Raw genomic sequence first — 19,114 nt, 5'->3', positions numbered from 1 at the left:
TCAGTATGCAGTAGTTACTCACTTGCAGAGGGGTTGCATAACTGACCTTGTGTTGAAAGATGCTCTCTCTCTCCTGTCTCTGTCTTGCCTTACTTTCTCATTCTGCACAATGTTTAAGATAAAATTGTGTTTTAAGGTTTTGGAAGACATCTTTTTAGAATCTACAGGTGTCATCCCCTGTCTAATAGTCAGTCCTAGAAAGTTGGTTTTGACACACCTGCAGCATCCAAACTTCCCCTGTCCAAATATGGCAGCAGTAAAGTTACCTGACTTGAGTGACTGAATGTTTCTATTCAATTCATGACTTACTGACTTTTCTTTTTTAATTTCTTCTTTCTTTCCTTTCGGCTGTTCCCTTTCAGGGATTGCCACAGCGTGGCATGTCTTATCTCACTACATCCATAAATCTCTTTAGTCTTCCTCTAGACCTCCTCCTTTGCAGCTCCAACCTCCGCATCCCTCTACCGATATATTCACCATCTCTCTTCTGAACATGTCCAAACCACCTCAATCTGGCCTCTCTGAGTTTATCTCCGAAACATGTAACAGGAGCTGTCCCTCTAATGTACTCATTCCTGATCCTCTCCATCCTCATCACTCCCAAAGAGAACCTCAACATCTTAAGCTCTGCTACCTCAAACTCTGCCTAATGTCTTTTCTTCAGTGCCACTGTCTCTAAACCGAACAACATCGCTGGTCTCACCACCGTCTTGAACACCTTTCCTTTCATTCTCGCTGCTACTCTTTTATCACACAACATACCCGACACTTTTCTCCACCTGTTCCAACCTGGTTCTACATGCATCTTCACCCCTTTTCCACACTCTGCCTTCTACCTGTCCCCCGATCACATTAGCTGCAGTTGTAGTTTTATATATACATATTTACTATTTTGTTTGGATAGTGTAACTGGTGCCCAAGAGATGTGCAGCCATAATGCTATCTCATCTTTTTATTAAAATATTTTTTCTTTCATTCCATGTGCATCTTTATTCCCATTTCAACTTTAGGAAAAAGTGGTGTTTGGATCTCTTGTGTGTTAGTGTCAAGGGTAAACGTTCACTATGTACATTACAACTGAAACACTTGAAATTCTGAATGAAATTTACATTGGCTCTAAATATTCAGACCCTACTGATTAGTCTGCTTACTGAATACTCAAGGTCAAACTATTTCCTCTTTGGTGATTCATTTTTATACAGTGTATTCATAGTTTGACTGCACACAGAGGAATTCTGTGTCTGCGTTGCAGTAACATGACATTTATAGTCTCTCCCTACGAGAGTTCTCAGTGTCTGCTCTGGATCAGACTTTAGTTAATATACCCTGTTTTATGTGTAAGTTGGACTCATGAGTTTGTCTTTTATGTCCTCTAGATAGTGGACTGCTGCCACCTGCTGGGTGCAGTTTCCCCTGGCCTCGCCCTCTTTGCTTGTCAATCTTGTTGCAAGGCAGTTAACCAAAGTCATTAGGAATAAAGCTAGTATCAAGTACTAAGTTTTTGTCTCTAATTCTTGTATTTCCAGATGTTTATTATTGACCAAGCAGTGAGTGATCACTGTTCTTTCAAGGAATTCACTGTTACTGGTTCCACATATTCCCCAGAAGGAGAAGTGTGAGTATTTTGTCTGTGTGTTTTAAACTGAAATTTTAAGTGTGTCACATAATCAAATAATTGTGAATGTGTTCTTTTAAGCAAAGGTGAATTGTATTTATTTTATGCATACCACCCTGGTCACTTTAACTTCTGTTTTTGTTTAGGTTCCATGATGGCAAACCAGTCAGATGTTCACAATATGATGGTTTGGTGGAGCTGGCCACTATATGTGCACTCTGTAATGATTCCTCATTGGACTATAATGAGGTTGGGTATTGATTAATATTTGCCTGTAAACTATCACATAATGTTAGAGGCAAAATATGATTTTTCATTTTCTCTGTCTCTTTATGTCCAGACCAAAGGTGTGTATGAGAAAGTGGGTGAGGCAACAGAAACCGCTCTTACATGCCTAGTGGAGAAGATGAACGTGTTTGACACTAATGTAAAAGGCCTGTCCAAGATTGAACGAGCCAATGCCTGCAATTCCGTATGTTTTCCTCAGATTTTTTAACCTGTTGTTTACAATCCTTGTTAGTATACAACTTCTCGGGCTGGTTCCATGATCAGTTAAAATAAGGAAGACTTGATTGCAAACAAAGCTGTTGCTGATACAAATGCGAGTCTGTTTTTATCATGTCATTAGGTGATCAAGCAGCTGATGAAAAAAGAGTTCACCTTGGAATTTTCCAGAGACAGAAAGTCAATGTCTGTGTATTGTACTCCTAACAAAGCCCGCTCCACAGTTGGCAAGATGTTTGTAAAGGTAAGAAACAAACACACAGTTGTGCTGTTGAAGTTGTTTAATAAATGTTAGTTTGAGCCTCCTTCATTACGAGATAAATCCTTTTGAATACTCTGGGATTTACTATAAATAGTCTGAAGATTGTTCAAAAATATGTAAGAAAGTGGTTTCCTTACTGAAAATGTTTCACCTATGTACTGTTTTGTTCTCTTCTACATATTTTCAATCTTCTCATAGGGTGCCCCTGAAGGAGTGATTGACAGGTGCACACATATTCGTGTAGGCAGTACCAAGGTGCCTTTGACCCCTGGCATCAAGGAAAAACTAATGACTGTGATCAGGGAGTATGGAACTGGCAGGGACACATTAAGATGTTTGGCTCTGGCCACCCGAGACAACCCAATGAGTAAAGATGAACTAGTGTTGGAGGACTCCAATCGATTTATTGAGTATGAGGTGAGAACTGGGACTGATTGATGTTGCTGGATCCCTAGTAAAGTTTTTCCCTTTTTTACTCTCTTAATCACATAATTTACTATTTTGCTTTTATTTAACTTCTTGTCATCCAGACTGATCTGACATTTGTTGGCTGTGTGGGCATGCTGGATCCTCCCAGAGCAGAGGTGGCAGCCTCCATTAGACTTTGTCGTCTTGCAGGCATCCGAGTAATTATGATCACTGGAGACAACAAGGGTATGTAGACAGTCACATCCGCTGAGAGGAATTTTGACTTTCTCAAATCAAACTTCTAACCTTATCTGATGACATTCTGATCTAACGTCTAATTTGCAAACGAGCATTCGAACTATATGTATACAAGCATTACAAAATATGAAACGTTTTCTCTCTGATATTTTAGGGACGGCAGTGGCTATCTGCAGACGCATTGGTATTTTTGGTGAGGACGATGATGTTTCGAGCATGGCTTTCACTGGCCGAGAGTTTGATGATCTTTCACCTGTTGCACAAAGAGAAGCTGTTGTCAAGGCTCGCTGCTTTGCCCGTGTTGAGCCTTCACATAAATCCAAGATTGTTGAGTATCTGCAGTCCTATGATGAGATTACAGCTATGGTAAGACAAAGGAAATGCTTAAATAAACTCTAAAACAATCTTAACTTTTTCATTTTTAAGTGATAATAATGCAAAACACTGTTGATCTTAATGACATAAAAAAATTTGCTGCCCTGCTTTTTACCAGACTGGTGATGGTGTAAATGATGCTCCTGCTCTAAAGAAGGCTGAGATTGGCATTGCCATGGGGTCAGGCACAGCTGTGGCCAAGACAGCTTCTGAGATGGTGCTAGCTGATGATAACTTTTCCACCATTGTAGCTGCAGTGGAGGAAGGAAGAGCCATTTATAACAACATGAAACAGTTCATCAGATACCTCATCTCTTCAAATGTAGGCGAAGTTGTTTGGTAAGAATGGCTCGTTTCTACAGACACTTTGTTTCCTGTATAACTCAAAGCTTCCCGCATACAGACACATCATGACTTCATCGTGGCTCTTTGTTTGTGTAGTATCTTCCTCACTGCAGCTCTCGGGTTCCCTGAAGCTCTCATTCCTGTTCAGCTGCTTTGGGTCAACCTGGTGACGGATGGTTTGCCTGCCACTGCCCTAGGGTTCAACCCACCAGACTTGGACATCATGAACAAACCCCCCCGCAATGCCCGTGAGCCCCTCATATCTGGATGGCTCTTCTTCAGATATCTAGCCATCGGATGTAAGTGGCTCTGTGCTGTGGAAGGAAAAGTTGTGTGTATGTGTGTGTGCTGTTTCTGACTAAACCTGTTAATCATTTTTATTTGTTACCACAATGAATCAACAGCAAGTGATCGGATTTTACTTCTTGTCAGATTAAAGTAATTAGGATTGCGTATATGAATAGTGTTTTTTTTGGCTTGTGTCACCAGGTTATGTGGGTGCGGCCACTGTTGGTGCTGCTGCTTGGTGGTTTGTTGCTGCTGAGGATGGTCCAAAGATAAACTTTCACCAGCTGGTAAACTATTACTTCACTACACCTAAGTGGACAAACTTATTAATTTGCTGTTATTTCAAGGCATATTTCTCAGAATAGTGACTGTATCATTTATTTTTTTTAAATATGCCATTGAATAACAAAAAATAAACAAAACTGTTTGTACATGCTGTTACATTTTTCTGTATTAGAGCCATTTTCTGCAGTGTGGTCCAGAAAATCCAGACTTTGAGAATCTGGACTGTAAGGTGTTTGAGTCCCCTTACCCTATGACCATGGCTTTGTCTGTGCTGGTCACCATTGAGATGTGCAATGCCCTGAACAGGTTAGTTTAAGCAAGGCCTCTTTTCAGCTGTTATTACTAATAAATTAGCAGATCAAACACGTTCTGCAGGATGATTTTTGTTTTTTAAATCAACATTATCATTGAAATTTATTTTGAATTTTTTTTCAGTTGAACAGATTTTCTAGTTATTGACTTTATGCTAATGCTTAACTGTTGTTTTACTAGTATTATTTACTGAATGCAAAAACATCCCATGGTTTATGGGATGTTACATTTATTATGTGGTATAATAAATTGTAGTATTTCTTAGTGAAGGGCTTTTGTTAGTAGACTTTTCAAGAAATTGTCCTTTTGTCTTTGTTGCTTCTCAGTGTGTCAGAGAACCAGTCCCTACTGCGAATGCCTCCTTGGGAGAATGTTTGGCTACTGGGAGCCATCTGTCTCTCCATGTCGCTTCACTTCCTCATCCTCTATGTGGAGCCTCTTCCAGTGAGAAATATGTCCTTTAGTTTAACTGTGATGCTGCGAAATGACGGGCACACAGAATAAAAGTGTTATAAAAGAATAACAGATTTTTATATATGAAACTATAAAGTATCTCAGAGTTATGCACCATGCTGACAGATTCTTAGCGTTTTTATGTGCCTCTTTTCAGATCATCTTCCAGATCACCCCTCTGAATCTGACACAGTGGCTGATGGTGCTTAAGATCTCGCTGCCTGTAATTCTGTTAGATGAGCTGCTCAAGTTTGCTGCCAGGAACTACCTGGAGCCCGGTAAAGACCTGGAGAAGCCTGCAAACTCCAGAGGCTGCTGCCTGCCTGCATGTATGGAGGGAATCTCCTGGCCCTTTGTGGTCATTTTCCTTCCCTTGGTCCTCTGGATCTACAGCTCAGACACTAACATGGCAGATATGTTCTGGTCTTGACTGATTTGAGCACAATCTTAACTTTTCAGTTTCCTCCCCACCCCCATCACATCACTTCCCTTTTCCTCTTTTCTCTGCCTTCCTACATGTGCATTGCTAGTGTGTGTATGCATAAGTAGAGTTAGTGTGTGTGCTCGTGTGTGCCTACCATGTGTGTACGAGAAGGACCAACTTTAACACATAAAACATAAGAAATAATATAAAATAACATTGAGAAGTCATCTGTTTTGACTTGGGGCAGGATTTGTAAATGGGTGAGGTTTTAAATGCAAGTGTTAGAAGACCATAACTCGCTGGCTGTAGACTTTGTTGCTGGTTCAAAAGAAATTATACTGTTGCCAGGTTTTTGTTTCATGTCACTGTTGCCTTTAAGGTTTATTTTTAATGGTTTTGGGAAAAAACATTTGTCACTACAGTAACAAAAGTAGTTTCTTTAGTTTAGCGTCCCTCCTAATGGAAAAAATATAGACATTAGAAATCCATTGTTCTGTACAGAGAATGAACACTATTTTATGCAACTTTTTTTTTATGGCTGTGTAAATTGTTTGACCAGCGTGGCTTAGACATACCGCCTTGATTTATTATTTTCAAATGTTTACCATTGTGTCTTTAGTATAAACTCAGAACTCTTTCAGAGGACCCCTTCCATGTGGCAGACAAGGACAAGGAAAGGTTTGGAAATGAACGTTTGAATGCTCTGCCTAAACAAACAGAAACAAACAAAAAAAAAAAATCTGCAAAACAAAAGCCGCATGTCCTGTGACCAAGCATGAACTGTATGTAGTTTCTCATTTTAATTTAATTATGTATGTCCCCCCCAATGTTAGAGTATAAATTAACTTAATGGATGGTTTTTTTTACTATAATGAATTAAAATAAGCCAGTTTTTCTGCATTGGGCAGAGCACAGCTACCTCAATATGTCAAGTTTTTCTTTGCTCATCTCTAGATACTTTTCCTCAATGGTCTTTCTAAGGCGTAACATCTGAGGTGTGCCACTATTTGCTTGTGCAGAAAACAGAACAAACCCTTTCCTGCAACATTTTAATTATATATTTTGTTTGTATTGAATGTTGTTGCTCATTTACGTTATTTGTTCTTTTGCTTTGGAGACAGAACTGGTTGGGGATGCTGTATGGGAATTATCTCCATGGCATTTGATTCAAAGGACAGTAATATTAAAAAGAAAAAATTCTAATAAAACTACTCCAAATGAACTTGGATTGCAAATAAGAACACAAATTGTTTTTTGTTTTTTTTTACTTAAAAGATAAATACAGTCTTGAACCCTTTGAATCAAAGTGTCTTCTGTCTTTATTTATTACTATTGCCAATGGTTATAAACAATTTCATATCCAGTGTGGTTTTTTTTTTTTAAAGTGCATACTTAAATACAACATTTCAGACATACAAATGCTTTAGTTTCCTTGTCACAATGTAATAGGTAACAGATAGTCATGACATAGTGAAACTTCATTTGTGTAGTTGTCTGTTAGAAGCATTAATTTGTAGAAGTCTTATTGTGTGCTGGGCATATCAGACTTTGTGTTAGTGTACTACACATGTTGGATTCAAGGCCATACAGTCCACTACACTAATCCTCAGCATTCTTTTGTATAGAAATATTGACATGTAAGAAAACTGTTGAAAGCATATTTTGGGGAGGGGGGGGGGAGAAGCCTGGGCTTGTTAGCACAGTGTGTTTGTGTTTGTGTTTCTTAACAACTGTGTGCTTTCTTCCTCATTGCCTTCCATTGGCTCTCCTGTCATTAGAGTGAGTATCCATTTGTCTTTTCATACTGTACATACATCTTCACTGCCGTAGTAACTAATAAAACAATAACACAGCAGGGGTGTCTTTTTTTTCACCCCCCACCCCCAGAGAAACACTCGTGAATAACGATGATTATTTTCCATCAGAAACATTGTGTAAAATAATGTTCATCAGCTAATTTGTAAGCATAAGTGTAAAACAGTTTTAAATCTAAATCGTCTGAGAGCGTGGGCTGCCGTCCATATAGAGAAACGTGGCCTTGTTGACCACATGCCACATGATGTGAATGTCACTGTGTGCTGTTCTTTTCACATCCCTGACACTTGCTTATTCACAAAACGGATATGTCTTTTTGGTATTAGAAATCTATATAACTTGAACATGTAAATTTCCGATTAAAATTTTCTAGTGTTTTGTACTAATGTGTTTTTTTTCTCTATCTCTTTTTTAGGTTGGCTTTCATAAAACCATAACATAATTCAGGAGTGCACTCAGACACTGGAGTCCTCCCATCATCCAGTTTGGGTGCTTACTCTACCATCACACTGTCAGACAGATGATAGCCAGCAGTGTTTGTACCTTTGCACAGACAACAAAGGACATGTTTTCAGTAATAAGACCAAATTCCTAAGGATGTACTTGGGTTCTTTTTGAAAGTGGCTTTGACCCATGTGCCACCACACAAAATAACACATATACACACACACTTAACACACTTATACCTCTGTGTGTAGATGCTATATCGATGCAACACTTTTTTTCAGTTTTGTGTGCAGGGAGGTTCTTAACACCCTCAGCATCTTTTTGTCTTGCATTAAATTGTTTTCAAATTTCATGGTAGCTTAAAGAATATTTAAAACACTGGGTTAAATTGTCTTAGCTGTACATCAGTGTATAAAATGATGCATGTGTTTCAGCTGTAAGTAGGCTTTGCAATTTGTATTTATAGATTCTAATGTAGAATAGTCAAATGACATTAAGATGGATTTATGATAGATCACTGAGGTCACTGTTTTTATTAACCACTTGGGTAATTTGCACAATATTAGACAATGAAAGTGACTCATGCTGAACTTGACTGTGCTTTACTCGACTTTTCTTTTCAAAAACCCTGATTCTTGGTTTGCTGTCTACTAAATTAGTTCTTTGCAATGAGGAAAACAGACTTGACACTTTGATTCATTGGCAATCCTGCAATACAACAGTGTTCTCATGTTTTCTTATTGCCTCAGCATTCTTATCATTATGTATCTTCACCAACTACAGTAAAACTGTGATCTAATGTGAGGGGGGGTTGTGCAGTTCCCTCAGTGACATCTGGTCAAAGAACAATATTACCATATGTGAAAGGACTGTCATTGAAGATTAATAATGATTGTACATGCATTACTGAGGTTGTGGTTTCAGGTAAATAAAGTAAGATACTATTTGAATTGTCATTTTTGTTCATCCCAGTCAAGTGAGTGGTGAATTGTGTGGCAATGGCTCCTGTTCCACCGTTTTACACGATAATAAATTATAGGATTGAAAACATCCATCCAAAGGGGTTAATAGTTTAAGTATACACTGACAAGGCAAAGATAATCTACTCAAATAGGCCTAAAATATTTCTCCACTGGGCGGCAGCGTTGGATACTAAGCTGTATGGCAGAAGGAGATAACTACCTTCATTATTTGTTTGAAATACATATTTGGAGTAGTTGGAGCTTACCGAAACATTCGCGTGGGCACTTTCTCAATACATGGACAAGATAAAGTTGCAATCGTGCAACTGCATTAAAATGAAAAGCAAATGTCATATTTTATATAGCAATGAAAACCCCACTGACATAAAATAGAAGTCATGTAAAACACTTTACAAAAAACAAAAAACAATGAGGTTCGAGCAGCAAGATGACATAACCGCAAAATAAGGAGTTTTCCTCAAGTTGGGGGGGCTGACTGCATCCCCGTTCTGTCTCTTTAACCAGCAGGCTCCCTGTTACTCTGGTCCCTCCCCTTCTTGCAGCCCTTCGGTGCTGCTGACCTGAGATGGGAGCGCACACAGCAGCACCATCAGCCGAAGAAACAGGGGAAATCTGGACAAGAACATAAAAAAACCGATCACATACGTGCCGCGGAGAAAATGGGATAACGTAACAACTCGCTTAGTTAGGCCGGATCCCATCGCTTACACTCCCTCTGAGAAACTCAGATGTTGCCGTCGCCCGTGTTTAGCGCTTTTTATCCTTTCTCCTTGAGCGCTGCTGGTACAAAGGCGCTTAGTCCCGAGCAGCAGCAGCAGCACCTGGTTTTCCTGTCAAATAAATGGACAAGAGTGAACGGAGCGGCTTTCAGGGTCAAACCTGACAGACAGTGAGTCAAACTACTGAGATTAAATCACTTTTTTCATTTTTTTCTTCCCTGGGAGCGAGCTGTGTCACCTCTTGGAGAGCTGCTGTCATTGTGTCGAGGCTGAGATTAAAATAAAATAAATAAATCTTCTGAAAGTGGCTTTTTCTGAAATAATGCATGAGAAACACGAGGTGTGTTGCAGCTTTTCAGTCATTTTAGTGATTCGTACATACCTAGTTATTCCTCCGTCTGGGCAGCCGTGCACTGTTGTTCAGAATGGGATGTATTGTTGCGACTGCGCAACCCACGACAAGTGTCAGCAAATAGACCGTGTGTTTCTGAACGGATTACCTAAAGGCCTGCTTTAAACACTGTCACTGCCTTCCAGCTGGAGCTGCCCATTGTTGTCTGTGCGGAGTCTGCCACCAACTGGACTAATAAGCGACATCATTTCACTCCGTGTGTGAACCGGGGTCGGTCACTGAAATACATTTGGCACAATATGGTGGAGCCGGTGGGATTCATCGAAGCGTGGAAGGCGCAGTTCCCTGAGTCGGACCCCCCCAAGATGGAGCTGCGGTCGGTTGGGGGCATCGAGCAGGAGCTGGAGAAGTGCAAGGCGTCAATTAGGCGCCTGGAGCAAGAGGTGAACAAGGAGCGCTTCCGCATGATTTACCTGCAGACCCTCCTGGCCAAGGAGAGAAAGAGCTATGACAAACAGCGGTGGGGGTTTAGGAAGACCCCGCTGAACGAGGGGGTGGATTCTGCAGCACCACCGGGTGCAGAGTCCTTGTCCCAGCAACCACATATGCAGGAGACAGGAGGAGTCGGAGTAGGAGGAGGCAGTGGAGGGTATGGTAGTGGTAGTGTTGTGGACAGGACCCGCTTTCAACCTCCCGTAGATGGAGCTGGGAGGTCCAAACCCAGGCCTCCACCAGCTAGGAAGTCAGCCTCCCATGGAGACGGCCTGGAGTCAGCCTTTGAGGTACCCCAGCAGGCTGAGTCAATGTCCTGCGACAACCTGGATGGCCTCTCACCATCCAAGCAGAGGGGTGGCATCACGGTCTCTCCCCGCAGGCCCACCCTTCCTCCTCCAGACAAGGAATTGCCCTCTGACCCCAAAGACAAACTGGGTATGGGACTTGGTGTGGCAGCACTTAGATCCAACTTTGAGAGGATCAAACGGGCCAACTCTCACTCAGCTGGTGATGTAGCCAAGGGCCAGGAGAAGCAACTGCCCCCACCACCGCCATTCTACACCAACATGGAATTCCACCACGAGAGGGGTCTGGTCAGGGTCAACGACCGAGACGTCTCTGACAAGATCAGCTCCCTGGGAAGCCAGGCAATGCAGATGGAGCGAAAGCGATCACTTCACTCGCTCCCTGGTAACCTAGCAACGGTGGCAGGGGAGCTCCGTGCCAGGCCAGTGTACAGAGGACGGTCCACTGAGAGCACTTGCGGCTATGATGCAGAATATGAAGATGGAGAACCCAATCAGAGACATTCAGGGAGGGCCAATGGGGGCAAACCTCCACCCCCACCTTGGCAACCCTCTGAGTTTCAGGCCTATTCCAGTGTCTATGTTGGTGGGGTGATGATGGGTGAAGGTGGCAGTGGAGATGGGAGAGGTGGTAGTGGTAGTGGCGTCACAATGAGAGACCATGGGGGCGGTGATGACCACCTCCTCACTTGGCCACGCCGCTCCTATTCCCCAGGTAGCTTTGAGGATGTTGGTGGTGGTGGCGGCTACACGCCAGACTGCAGCTCCAATGAGAATCTCACATCCAGTGAGGAGGACTTTTCCTCAGGCCAGTCAAGCCATGTCTCACCCAGCCCCACCGCAGCCTTCCGCAGGCCTTTCAGAGAAAAGAGCCGCTCCCCATCCCAGAACTCCCAGAACTCCCAGCACTCATTTGACAGCAGCAGCCCTCCAACGCCACAGTCTCAGAAGCGTCACCACCGGCAGCAGGGAGGCCATGTAGTCATGTCTGAGGCCACTATTGTGAGCGTTCGCAAGACGGGTCAAATCTGGCCACCTGCTGCCCATCATGACCTCTTGCCCCATGGCAGAACATCGCATGACAACAGTTTCCATGGAGACCACCTAGGTGAGTGGTGGTTGCTATCTCTAATCTTTGTTGTGATGTAGAGCAGATGGGCTGCAGTGCAAAAGACATTTCAGAGCCCACACAGATATCGAGTATGCGTTGTTGTGTTTGTGAAGGAAGGAAAAATGAATGAAAGCCTGAGTGAATATGTGTAATTTAGTCATTTTGGATTTATCTTGGCATTTTTTCTTTTGCATTTTTAGTCTCTTCATCACCTACTAGATCTTTCCTCTTAAAACCGCAAAGTTGCCAAATGTTCAAGTGATTGGTGCGATGTGTGTGTATGTGTGCACACAAACGCATGGAACTCTTTGTCCTTTGGATGGCCTAGTGTTGGAGAATAAAGAGCCACCTCTGCTTACTCCTGGAATCCCATACGGGTGGCTGAACAATAAATGTGGTCAGTCTGAGGTAAAGCTGCAGGTCTAGCCTTTCTTAGATGACTCCTGTGTGGAATTCCAATCACAGTTATCTGTCTGCCTGTCTGTATCCTTTTCTGTCTGTCTGAATTATGACAGCATGCAGCTAAAACACTTTACCAACTTATAGCACAGACAAAGACAAAAGAAATCCACTGTAATCGTTTCAAAGAATTACCTACAGTATCCTTAACCACTAAATTACAGCCTTTGAGCCACAGCACCTGCAAATTAACAGCAGCTTGCAGATAGATGTGCAGCCTGGAGCTAAAGCCAGGGGCACAAGCTAACTTGGCAGCCAGGCTCCAGCATAACAACAGTGGAGTTTGTTGCTTTAAGGTACATGTTAGGAGAGCTTGACTGGCTGTAATTCCTCAGTAAAGTTTCCATTGGAGAGTCTGTGCCAGCTCACAACAAGTGAAACCAAACACTACTTGGCTAGTTCAAATATTTGACATATTTTTTAAACATGGAACACTGTTTACCAAGATGGGGCAAGGAGCAGTTGTGCACATTTTGGTGTGTTGTTTGTCTATGGCTTTCTGCTGTGGAAGTGAGTAGTGTTTTAACACCCACTATATTGTAACAGATTTGGGACTGGCGCCCTGCTGGACCAGACAGGCAGCAGGCTGCTGGCATCACAGAGCTGCTTCTGTGCCATGATGAACTGGGAAAAGGTAGTCGGGTACATGGTGGAAATATTAGGGACGTAATAAGTTGAAGAAGAAGAACACAAAGATAATTTGTGGGAGTAAGTGTGTAAGCACAGAGTAAGACATAAATTTGCATACAAGACCTTTTTTTTTTTTTTTTTTTTTTTTTTTACCCAAACATTGAAGCTTAAGTATTTAAGTAAAGTCAAGACCAATTAACATTAATGTTGCACTGCTGTTATATGTGATTCCATGCTGGAGCCATTACTGTCATCATTCTGGGTAGCATTACTCTCTGAAACTTGATGCCGCTCATTGCCTAAATATCCTGAACAGAGGACAGGTCTCTGTACATCTATAATTCATTTATTTGAATAGCAACACGGACACGATGGTCCTGGTGGAATCGGCTAAAATGTTTTTCCAGACAGGATGCAATCGCCAAAGCACAGGATCGTATCCTGCCCGGAAAACCATCTCCGACATGTGTGCAGTTAAACCGAGAGGCATCTTCCCTTTTAATTACCATTCCCTCCCTGACGGCAAGTAGTAGACAAACATCAGCAACCATTTACAATGCTAACATTCTTAGCTCCAACAACAATTAAAGATTGTGTATAGTTAGTAGCACACCCAAAGTGTGAGTACCCAACAAATGCCCAGCTAATTCCCCAGCTGCTGTGTTTAGGATTATCGCTGTGCTGTCTGGTCTCTTTGTTTTAACATCTTTTCCACAACAGTGAGCCCTGTGGGGAGTTAGGCGAGCCGGAAGAACAGGGACAGAAATGGAAGGTGGGGTGGTGGTGGTGGTAGATGTGTTGCAGGGCGTGATGTATTTGGGGAGATAATCTGGAATTTGAGCATAAGAAGTAAAATGTTGTTTGGACACCCTGCAGAGTGGTCTGGTTTTCCAGTTTAAGCTGAGGGCAGATGGGCTTGATGGTGAAAGCGAAGGTGACATTCAAAGCTGCATCTTATTGGGGGCCTTGTGGTATATAGCCTGTGCCAACCAGCAACAAGAGAGCACAGTAAGGGAAGATGAGTGTGTTTTTGTGGGCGGCTGATGACAATAATGAGGAGGTGGCACAGCGTTGTGAGGACGACTAAGGGAGGCAGAGTGCAAGGCAGAGCTGTCGTTTCTTGCTTCATTGGACAAGGATGCGGGGGCTGCGAAGAAGCACAGATGGGAAGAAGTCTTCCGTTACATAACAAACAGACACTGGAACACACACACAAAGACACACACTTGACGTTTACTTTTATACCTTGAGGGTGCTTTGTCTTTAGCAATAGGTGACTTTGTTTTTAGGTTCCGATAATGTTCAGATTGGATTAGTGGCTCAGTGGTAGAGCGTTGGGTTGGAGAAGTCCGCGGGTTCCCTCCGGGTCCCACCAGGTGTGGCCCCAGCTCAACCACCAAGGGCCACCTTTGTGCTGGTCCCAAGCCTGGATTTGATGGTTGCGGCAGGAAGTGCATCTGCCATAAAAACAAAGGGACACGTTCCGCTGTGGTGACCCCTGGAGGGACAAGCCGAAAGTCGTTCTGATTGATCTTCGGATTGCAGAATAAGCATGTTTATTAAAAGTGATGGACATGTGTAGAGACAGTGCTGTCTCTGCTTGCCTCTACGTGCCATGGCATAGATGAAAAGTTTACATGCTGAGGCGAGATGATAAAGCCTTTCTGAGCGCAATAGAAGAGCAGATTAGGGAAAAAAATGAGCGAAAGATGCAAATAAAGACTGAATGTCCCTCGAGTGTCATTCAGTGGGAAAGCAGAGATGCCTGACAAGATAAAGCTGGGCTTATGAAAAAATGCTGCAAAAAATGTTTGGAGGCAAAACCTTCAAAATGCCAACTTTTCATTTTTGAACTGTGCTGAGCAAACATGAGAGCAGCAGTGTTCTGTAAAGTATTTGATCCTTCATGCTGAGTTAGGAGTGCGACAAGTCGGTTTCACATCACCAGTGCTCAATTGTTATCTCCTACAAGTAAATGACTGCAACAGTGAAGCAATCTCTCCGTAAATATTATCCGCTGAAATTTTTAGTGAGGTCAGTTAATTGAAGAAAGGGAGCTCTCATTACCTTCTGTAATGACCTGGGTGTTGACGGAAAATGGCAACTCTCTCCATTTGCTCTTTCCATTGATTCTTTTGAGGTGAAATCTGCCTCTAAAACCAGCAAATACCTGTGGGTTTGTGTCACTGAGGGTGTGGAGGGCAGACCCGAGAAAGCATTAATGGTTTTATTGTCCACTACCTCCACCTCCCTCAGCTGGCTGTATTTCATGGCTGTGTTTTTAGGCGTGTACAACTTCTTGCAGGAGATGAATTCATTTTACAGGTGAAATATATTTGTTCATTCATGGATTGCCCCAGGTGTTTTGTTCTTTGTCTGGAAAACAGAATGAGCATAATTATGCACATTTGGAGGTGGATGGTTTGAGGTTACATAGCTGAAGTTTATGCCAGGTGTAATTGTTGCATAACTAGCTGAACCAACAGACAGATATGACCTTTTCTCAGTGTAGAGGAAAATTGGTTAAATGCTTAAAAAGGATTGTATTCCAATTGTGTTTTTTAATACAATATCACAACAGTTTTTCACTAGTACTAGTAACTGTGAAACGCGCTTTTGGATGTACATGCGGATAAATGGACCAAAGTTGTACTTTATTAGCTAAGACGATTTCTAAAGTTTCATAAATAAGTAGTTTGAAACTAGGCTGTAACTATTAAGAATCTCTGAATGAATTTGTATCGAACAGCCTTGGTTACTGATTTTACTGATGCAACCCTGATCAAACATGCCGTCGAAACATATGTAAATTAAGACTTTCACTTTTCATCCATATGTACCCCCATTCAGCCTGTATGCTTTTAGAGCTTTATACCATTTGTAAGTGGGTGTGTGGTGTTATTGTATGTGGCCTAATATAGCATGTGTTGAAGAAAAGGGCTTGGTGTCCCTGAGGGACCTTTTCAAATCTTATGATGCAATCACAGCCAGTCTGTGTGTTTCTGAGCATTTTTCTAAAAAGACGTTTTGCTTAAAGTCATGTCATGATGTTAAACACACATTTATTAAAGAATCTGAGTTGGTCGTGTTTGTGTGTCTGTCTTAGGGGATTTTCTAAGCAAACTCAAATCCTTTAACGAGCGGGTGATCAGTAGATGACTGTCTGTGCAGGCTGCTGAGAGAATTTGAGTTTGTGCGCAATTCTACCTCTATGAGCCTTAGTGTGTATGTGCAGTTGTGTCCTTTTCATCACGTTGTTCAGTGTGCATCTCATTGTGTGTATGTGTGCATGCAGAGAAGGACAAAAGGTGAAAAGGAAGGACACTGAAAGACATTTTCGCACTGGTACCTCCTGCCAACCCCACAGGCTTTACAGTAGTTTAGCGTTGCACAATGACCCCCTTTTTATACCCGGAAAAGGGAGTAGAGATGCATATGGAGCATAAGAAGAGGTGGAGGTAGCAGGGGAGAAGACGATCTGTCTTTCACGTCAGCTGGGTGCTCAGCGCAGCAGCCTTTCGTGGGGATGGTGCAACCTGCTTCCACTCATTTTGCTCCCACAAAACAGTCCTTTCATTTCCTTTGCTGGGATCAGTTATGTAAGAGGAAAACTTGCTTTCTTATAAAATATGAAAACCTGTTTATTCATTTATTAGCTTGTCTGTAATTTTGTTACAGTGCATGTAACAACTGTTTATGATGCAGTAACCCTAACTTTTATAGTTCAAGACATATATATTTATGCTCTGTATTGTTTTTTTCCAGCATCATACTTAAATATAATGAATATTAGCTTGTTGGTGTGTAGTTCACTTTCAGACTGTGGTGATGTTGTGACCCCCCCCCCCCCCCCCAGAGTAGAAGTCCAGCCTCTCACTGAGGCTGGCATGGCATTGCTGGGTTGGCAGTAGACAGGAGGGTGGAGCAGCTCCAGCGTCTTCCCCGTGAGAGTCAGACTGCTCGGCTTGGATTTGTAAAGTTTCAGTCCTGCACTCGATGACAGACCTCTGTGTGTGTGTCTGCGTAGAAAAGAAAAACGGTTTTATGTCTCTATATTAACCATTAGCCAAGGAAGGGTTTTAGACAAAGTGGAGAAGATTGAAGCATCATCACTAGCCCCTGAGAGGCAGACAAACATAAATAGACACTCGGATGGTAGTTACTTTATCCTGCTGCTGTTTATTTGTTCTTCTTTCTGTGTGTGCTTGTATATTTCCTATGCCAAAATATCCAACCACAATATTTCCGCTGGTGACCAACAGCTGTTGTTTAAAAAAAAAAGTGCTTGGAAAGTTCCTTACATAAATCCTAGTGACTTCTTTCTCTCCCGTGTGTAACTGCTTAAACTCTTGAATCACAGCCATCTTGGCTCTCTTTACCTTGGCCCACGTTGTCACTGTCACTGAGCTTGTCCTCTGGCTTGACTGCAGTGCAGGGAAACTGTGCTACTTGGTGCTTACCGCTAACCGCTGTCCACAGGCGTTTGGCCTTGTGTGTGTTTTCTGGTTTTCTGTGTATCCTAGGTTATCTGCATAGACTGTTAAAGACAGCTGGCTCTCGAGGACTGGGGTTAAAGCTTTGGAGTGTAATGGAAAGAAAGACCAGGTTTATGGCTTTTGGTTGAGAACATAGAGAGTTGCATTCTGCTATGTTAGTCCAAATTTACTGGTCCCAAAGTCTAGACATTAAAGAAGCACTCCATCTATTTTATATGTCAAATCAATTTACTATTTTCAGGGACTACTACACAGTCTCTAAAACAATTGTATAATGTCTTCTATGGTTCTGGAGTAGCTCTGTCAAGTCTAGAAAAACAGTCCAAGTCATCAGGAGTATTTCAGCCACATATTCAAAAGACAGCCTAGGTTACTGCAGGGATTTTAAAATTTATGGAAAATAATCTTTGCATAACTTGAAATATAAGCTGTGGTGCTTGTTTAAAAAAAGAACCTAAAGTAAAATAAAAATAATAGTAAATTGTCTGATTAAAAACCTTGTGTACTCCACAAACTAAGCCCTCTGACTTGTCTAACATGTGGAATAGGTGAAAACCCACTCTACAGAAGTTTTCACTCTTGATTGATTTTAGTCTTTGGTTCATAATAATATGTGCTAATAGCTCATACAGTACATCCCAGTTCTATACATTGAAAGCCCACTGATTTTCTTCTCCGGATTAAAAGGCAACAAAAACCTGTCTAGTCATGCAAACATAAAAGCTCTAATCTCCACGCTCTAGTCTTGGGATTAGAAACTGGCAAACAATCAGATTACCATTAGGAGGTTTTCCCCTGATCTAATGCACATTACACCACAACACTAATGCATAATGTCCTATATATTACACTTAGGATTATCATCGCTCACGAGCCGACACGAAGATGTATCTATGTTTAATCATAATATAAGCACGTGTGAGGCTGACACAACAGAATAATGCTATACAGAAATGCCTCAATCAAAATTTATGTTCACTAAAGAATATAGTATGAAAATAGTAATACTACCAGGCTAAATGTTAATAATGTTCGTTGGTGTTTAGATCTTTAGAATATGTTCAGACATTTAAATTACAACGTGAAGATATTATGGGCTTTTTAAAAAATAACATGTCAAATCAAGCTATTATTTTATTAAATGCATTTTATTAAAAACTTTTCTGTATTAACTCCCCTTTTTCACCAACACAATTATCTCTTCCTGTTGTCCTCTCTTTCTCAAGCATCTTCTCTCCATCTAACCTCCGTTCAACTGTTCAGCTCCATTCAGCTGCTTCTGGTTTTCTTTTGCTTGGAGCCTATTAAAGGTGCATCACCTTTTTTTTTTCTTTGTTTCTGTGGGTTCTCCACCAAACAAGGGGTAAAGCAGGGAGAGATCAAAGTCTCTGCTTCCCCCCTTCCTCCCCTCAGGAGCAAGCTAGTTTTCTCTGTAATTGTCAAATAGGGGCTTCACTGACAAATGCGTATGAAGCAACACAATCAATGGCAAATGTCAGCAGCTGGCCTCCTTGCTACAGAACCACGTATACAGCAGAGCCAATTCTCCTTCACAGCTGATTCTTCCCGAGTCTCAGTCTTTTTGTTTCCTCTCTTTCCTCCAGCTATTTCTTCATGTCTCTGTGTTTCTCTCTGGCTGTCTGTTCATCATGCAATTGTGTGTTCTGTTTGTGCATTTCCAGTGTTTGTCTGTCGACAGAAAGATAAATGCTTGTGATTCTTCCAAAAATGGGTTTAGTTGATTTTAATGGACTTAACCTGGGCTTAGTATCA

The 19,114-nt window shown here is 41.8% G+C and overlaps 2 protein-coding genes and 1 long non-coding RNA gene across 8 annotated transcripts in view; 2 read left to right on the top strand and 1 right to left on the bottom strand.

The window, feature by feature from the left end:
- atp2a2b (ATPase sarcoplasmic/endoplasmic reticulum Ca2+ transporting 2b) overlaps positions 1-8,741 on the top strand; it is a 28,014-nt gene extending 19,273 nt beyond the window's left edge. The window contains exons 11-24 of one of the 3 annotated variants that reach the window (XR_010911422.1): positions 1,527-1,615; positions 1,762-1,864; positions 1,956-2,087; positions 2,244-2,363; positions 2,580-2,798; positions 2,912-3,035; positions 3,202-3,413; positions 3,541-3,761; positions 3,864-4,066; positions 4,257-4,342; positions 4,513-4,646; positions 4,979-5,096; positions 5,263-7,308; positions 7,760-8,741. Coding sequence is in view for 2 of the 3 variants with exons in the window: in XM_067483343.1 (XP_067339444.1) it covers positions 1,527-1,615; positions 1,762-1,864; positions 1,956-2,087; positions 2,244-2,363; positions 2,580-2,798; positions 2,912-3,035; positions 3,202-3,413; positions 3,541-3,761; positions 3,864-4,066; positions 4,257-4,342; positions 4,513-4,646; positions 4,979-5,096; positions 5,263-5,535 (2,034 nt within the window). In the remaining variant the exon portion in view is untranslated. Of the gene's footprint in view, positions 1-1,526; positions 1,616-1,761; positions 1,865-1,955; positions 2,088-2,243; positions 2,364-2,579; positions 2,799-2,911; positions 3,036-3,201; positions 3,414-3,540; positions 3,762-3,863; positions 4,067-4,256; positions 4,343-4,512; positions 4,647-4,978; positions 5,097-5,262; positions 7,391-7,759 lie in introns of those variants that run through there. The other 2 variants (XM_067483344.1, XM_067483343.1) reach the window with 2 other exon arrangements.
- LOC137103229 (uncharacterized) lies at positions 8,310-10,012 on the bottom strand. Of its 2 annotated transcripts, XR_010911423.1 has the most exons (3): positions 9,876-10,012; positions 9,692-9,762; positions 8,310-9,604 (listed from the first exon to the last, which is right to left on the bottom strand). It is a non-coding gene; the product is annotated as an uncharacterized lncRNA (long non-coding RNA). The 2 variants fall into 2 exon arrangements; XR_010911424.1 differs by lacking the exon at positions 9,692-9,762.
- The window catches only part of bcr (BCR activator of RhoGEF and GTPase), a 74,993-nt gene continuing 65,476 nt past the window's right edge, over positions 9,598-19,114 (top strand). For all 3 annotated transcript variants that reach the window (XR_010911420.1, XM_067483342.1, XM_067483341.1), the window contains exon 1: positions 9,598-11,753. Coding sequence is in view for 2 of the 3 variants with exons in the window: in XM_067483342.1 (XP_067339443.1) it covers positions 10,145-11,753 (1,609 nt within the window). In the remaining variant the exon portion in view is untranslated. The remainder of the gene's footprint in view (positions 11,754-19,114) is intronic.

This window comes from Channa argus, chromosome 18 (assembly GCF_033026475.1).
Source record: "Channa argus isolate prfri chromosome 18, Channa argus male v1.0, whole genome shotgun sequence".
NCBI lineage: Eukaryota > Metazoa > Chordata > Actinopteri > Anabantiformes > Channidae > Channa > Channa argus.
Note: the sequence above shows the minus strand (reverse complement) of the source record. Positions and strands in the feature narration are given on the sequence as shown.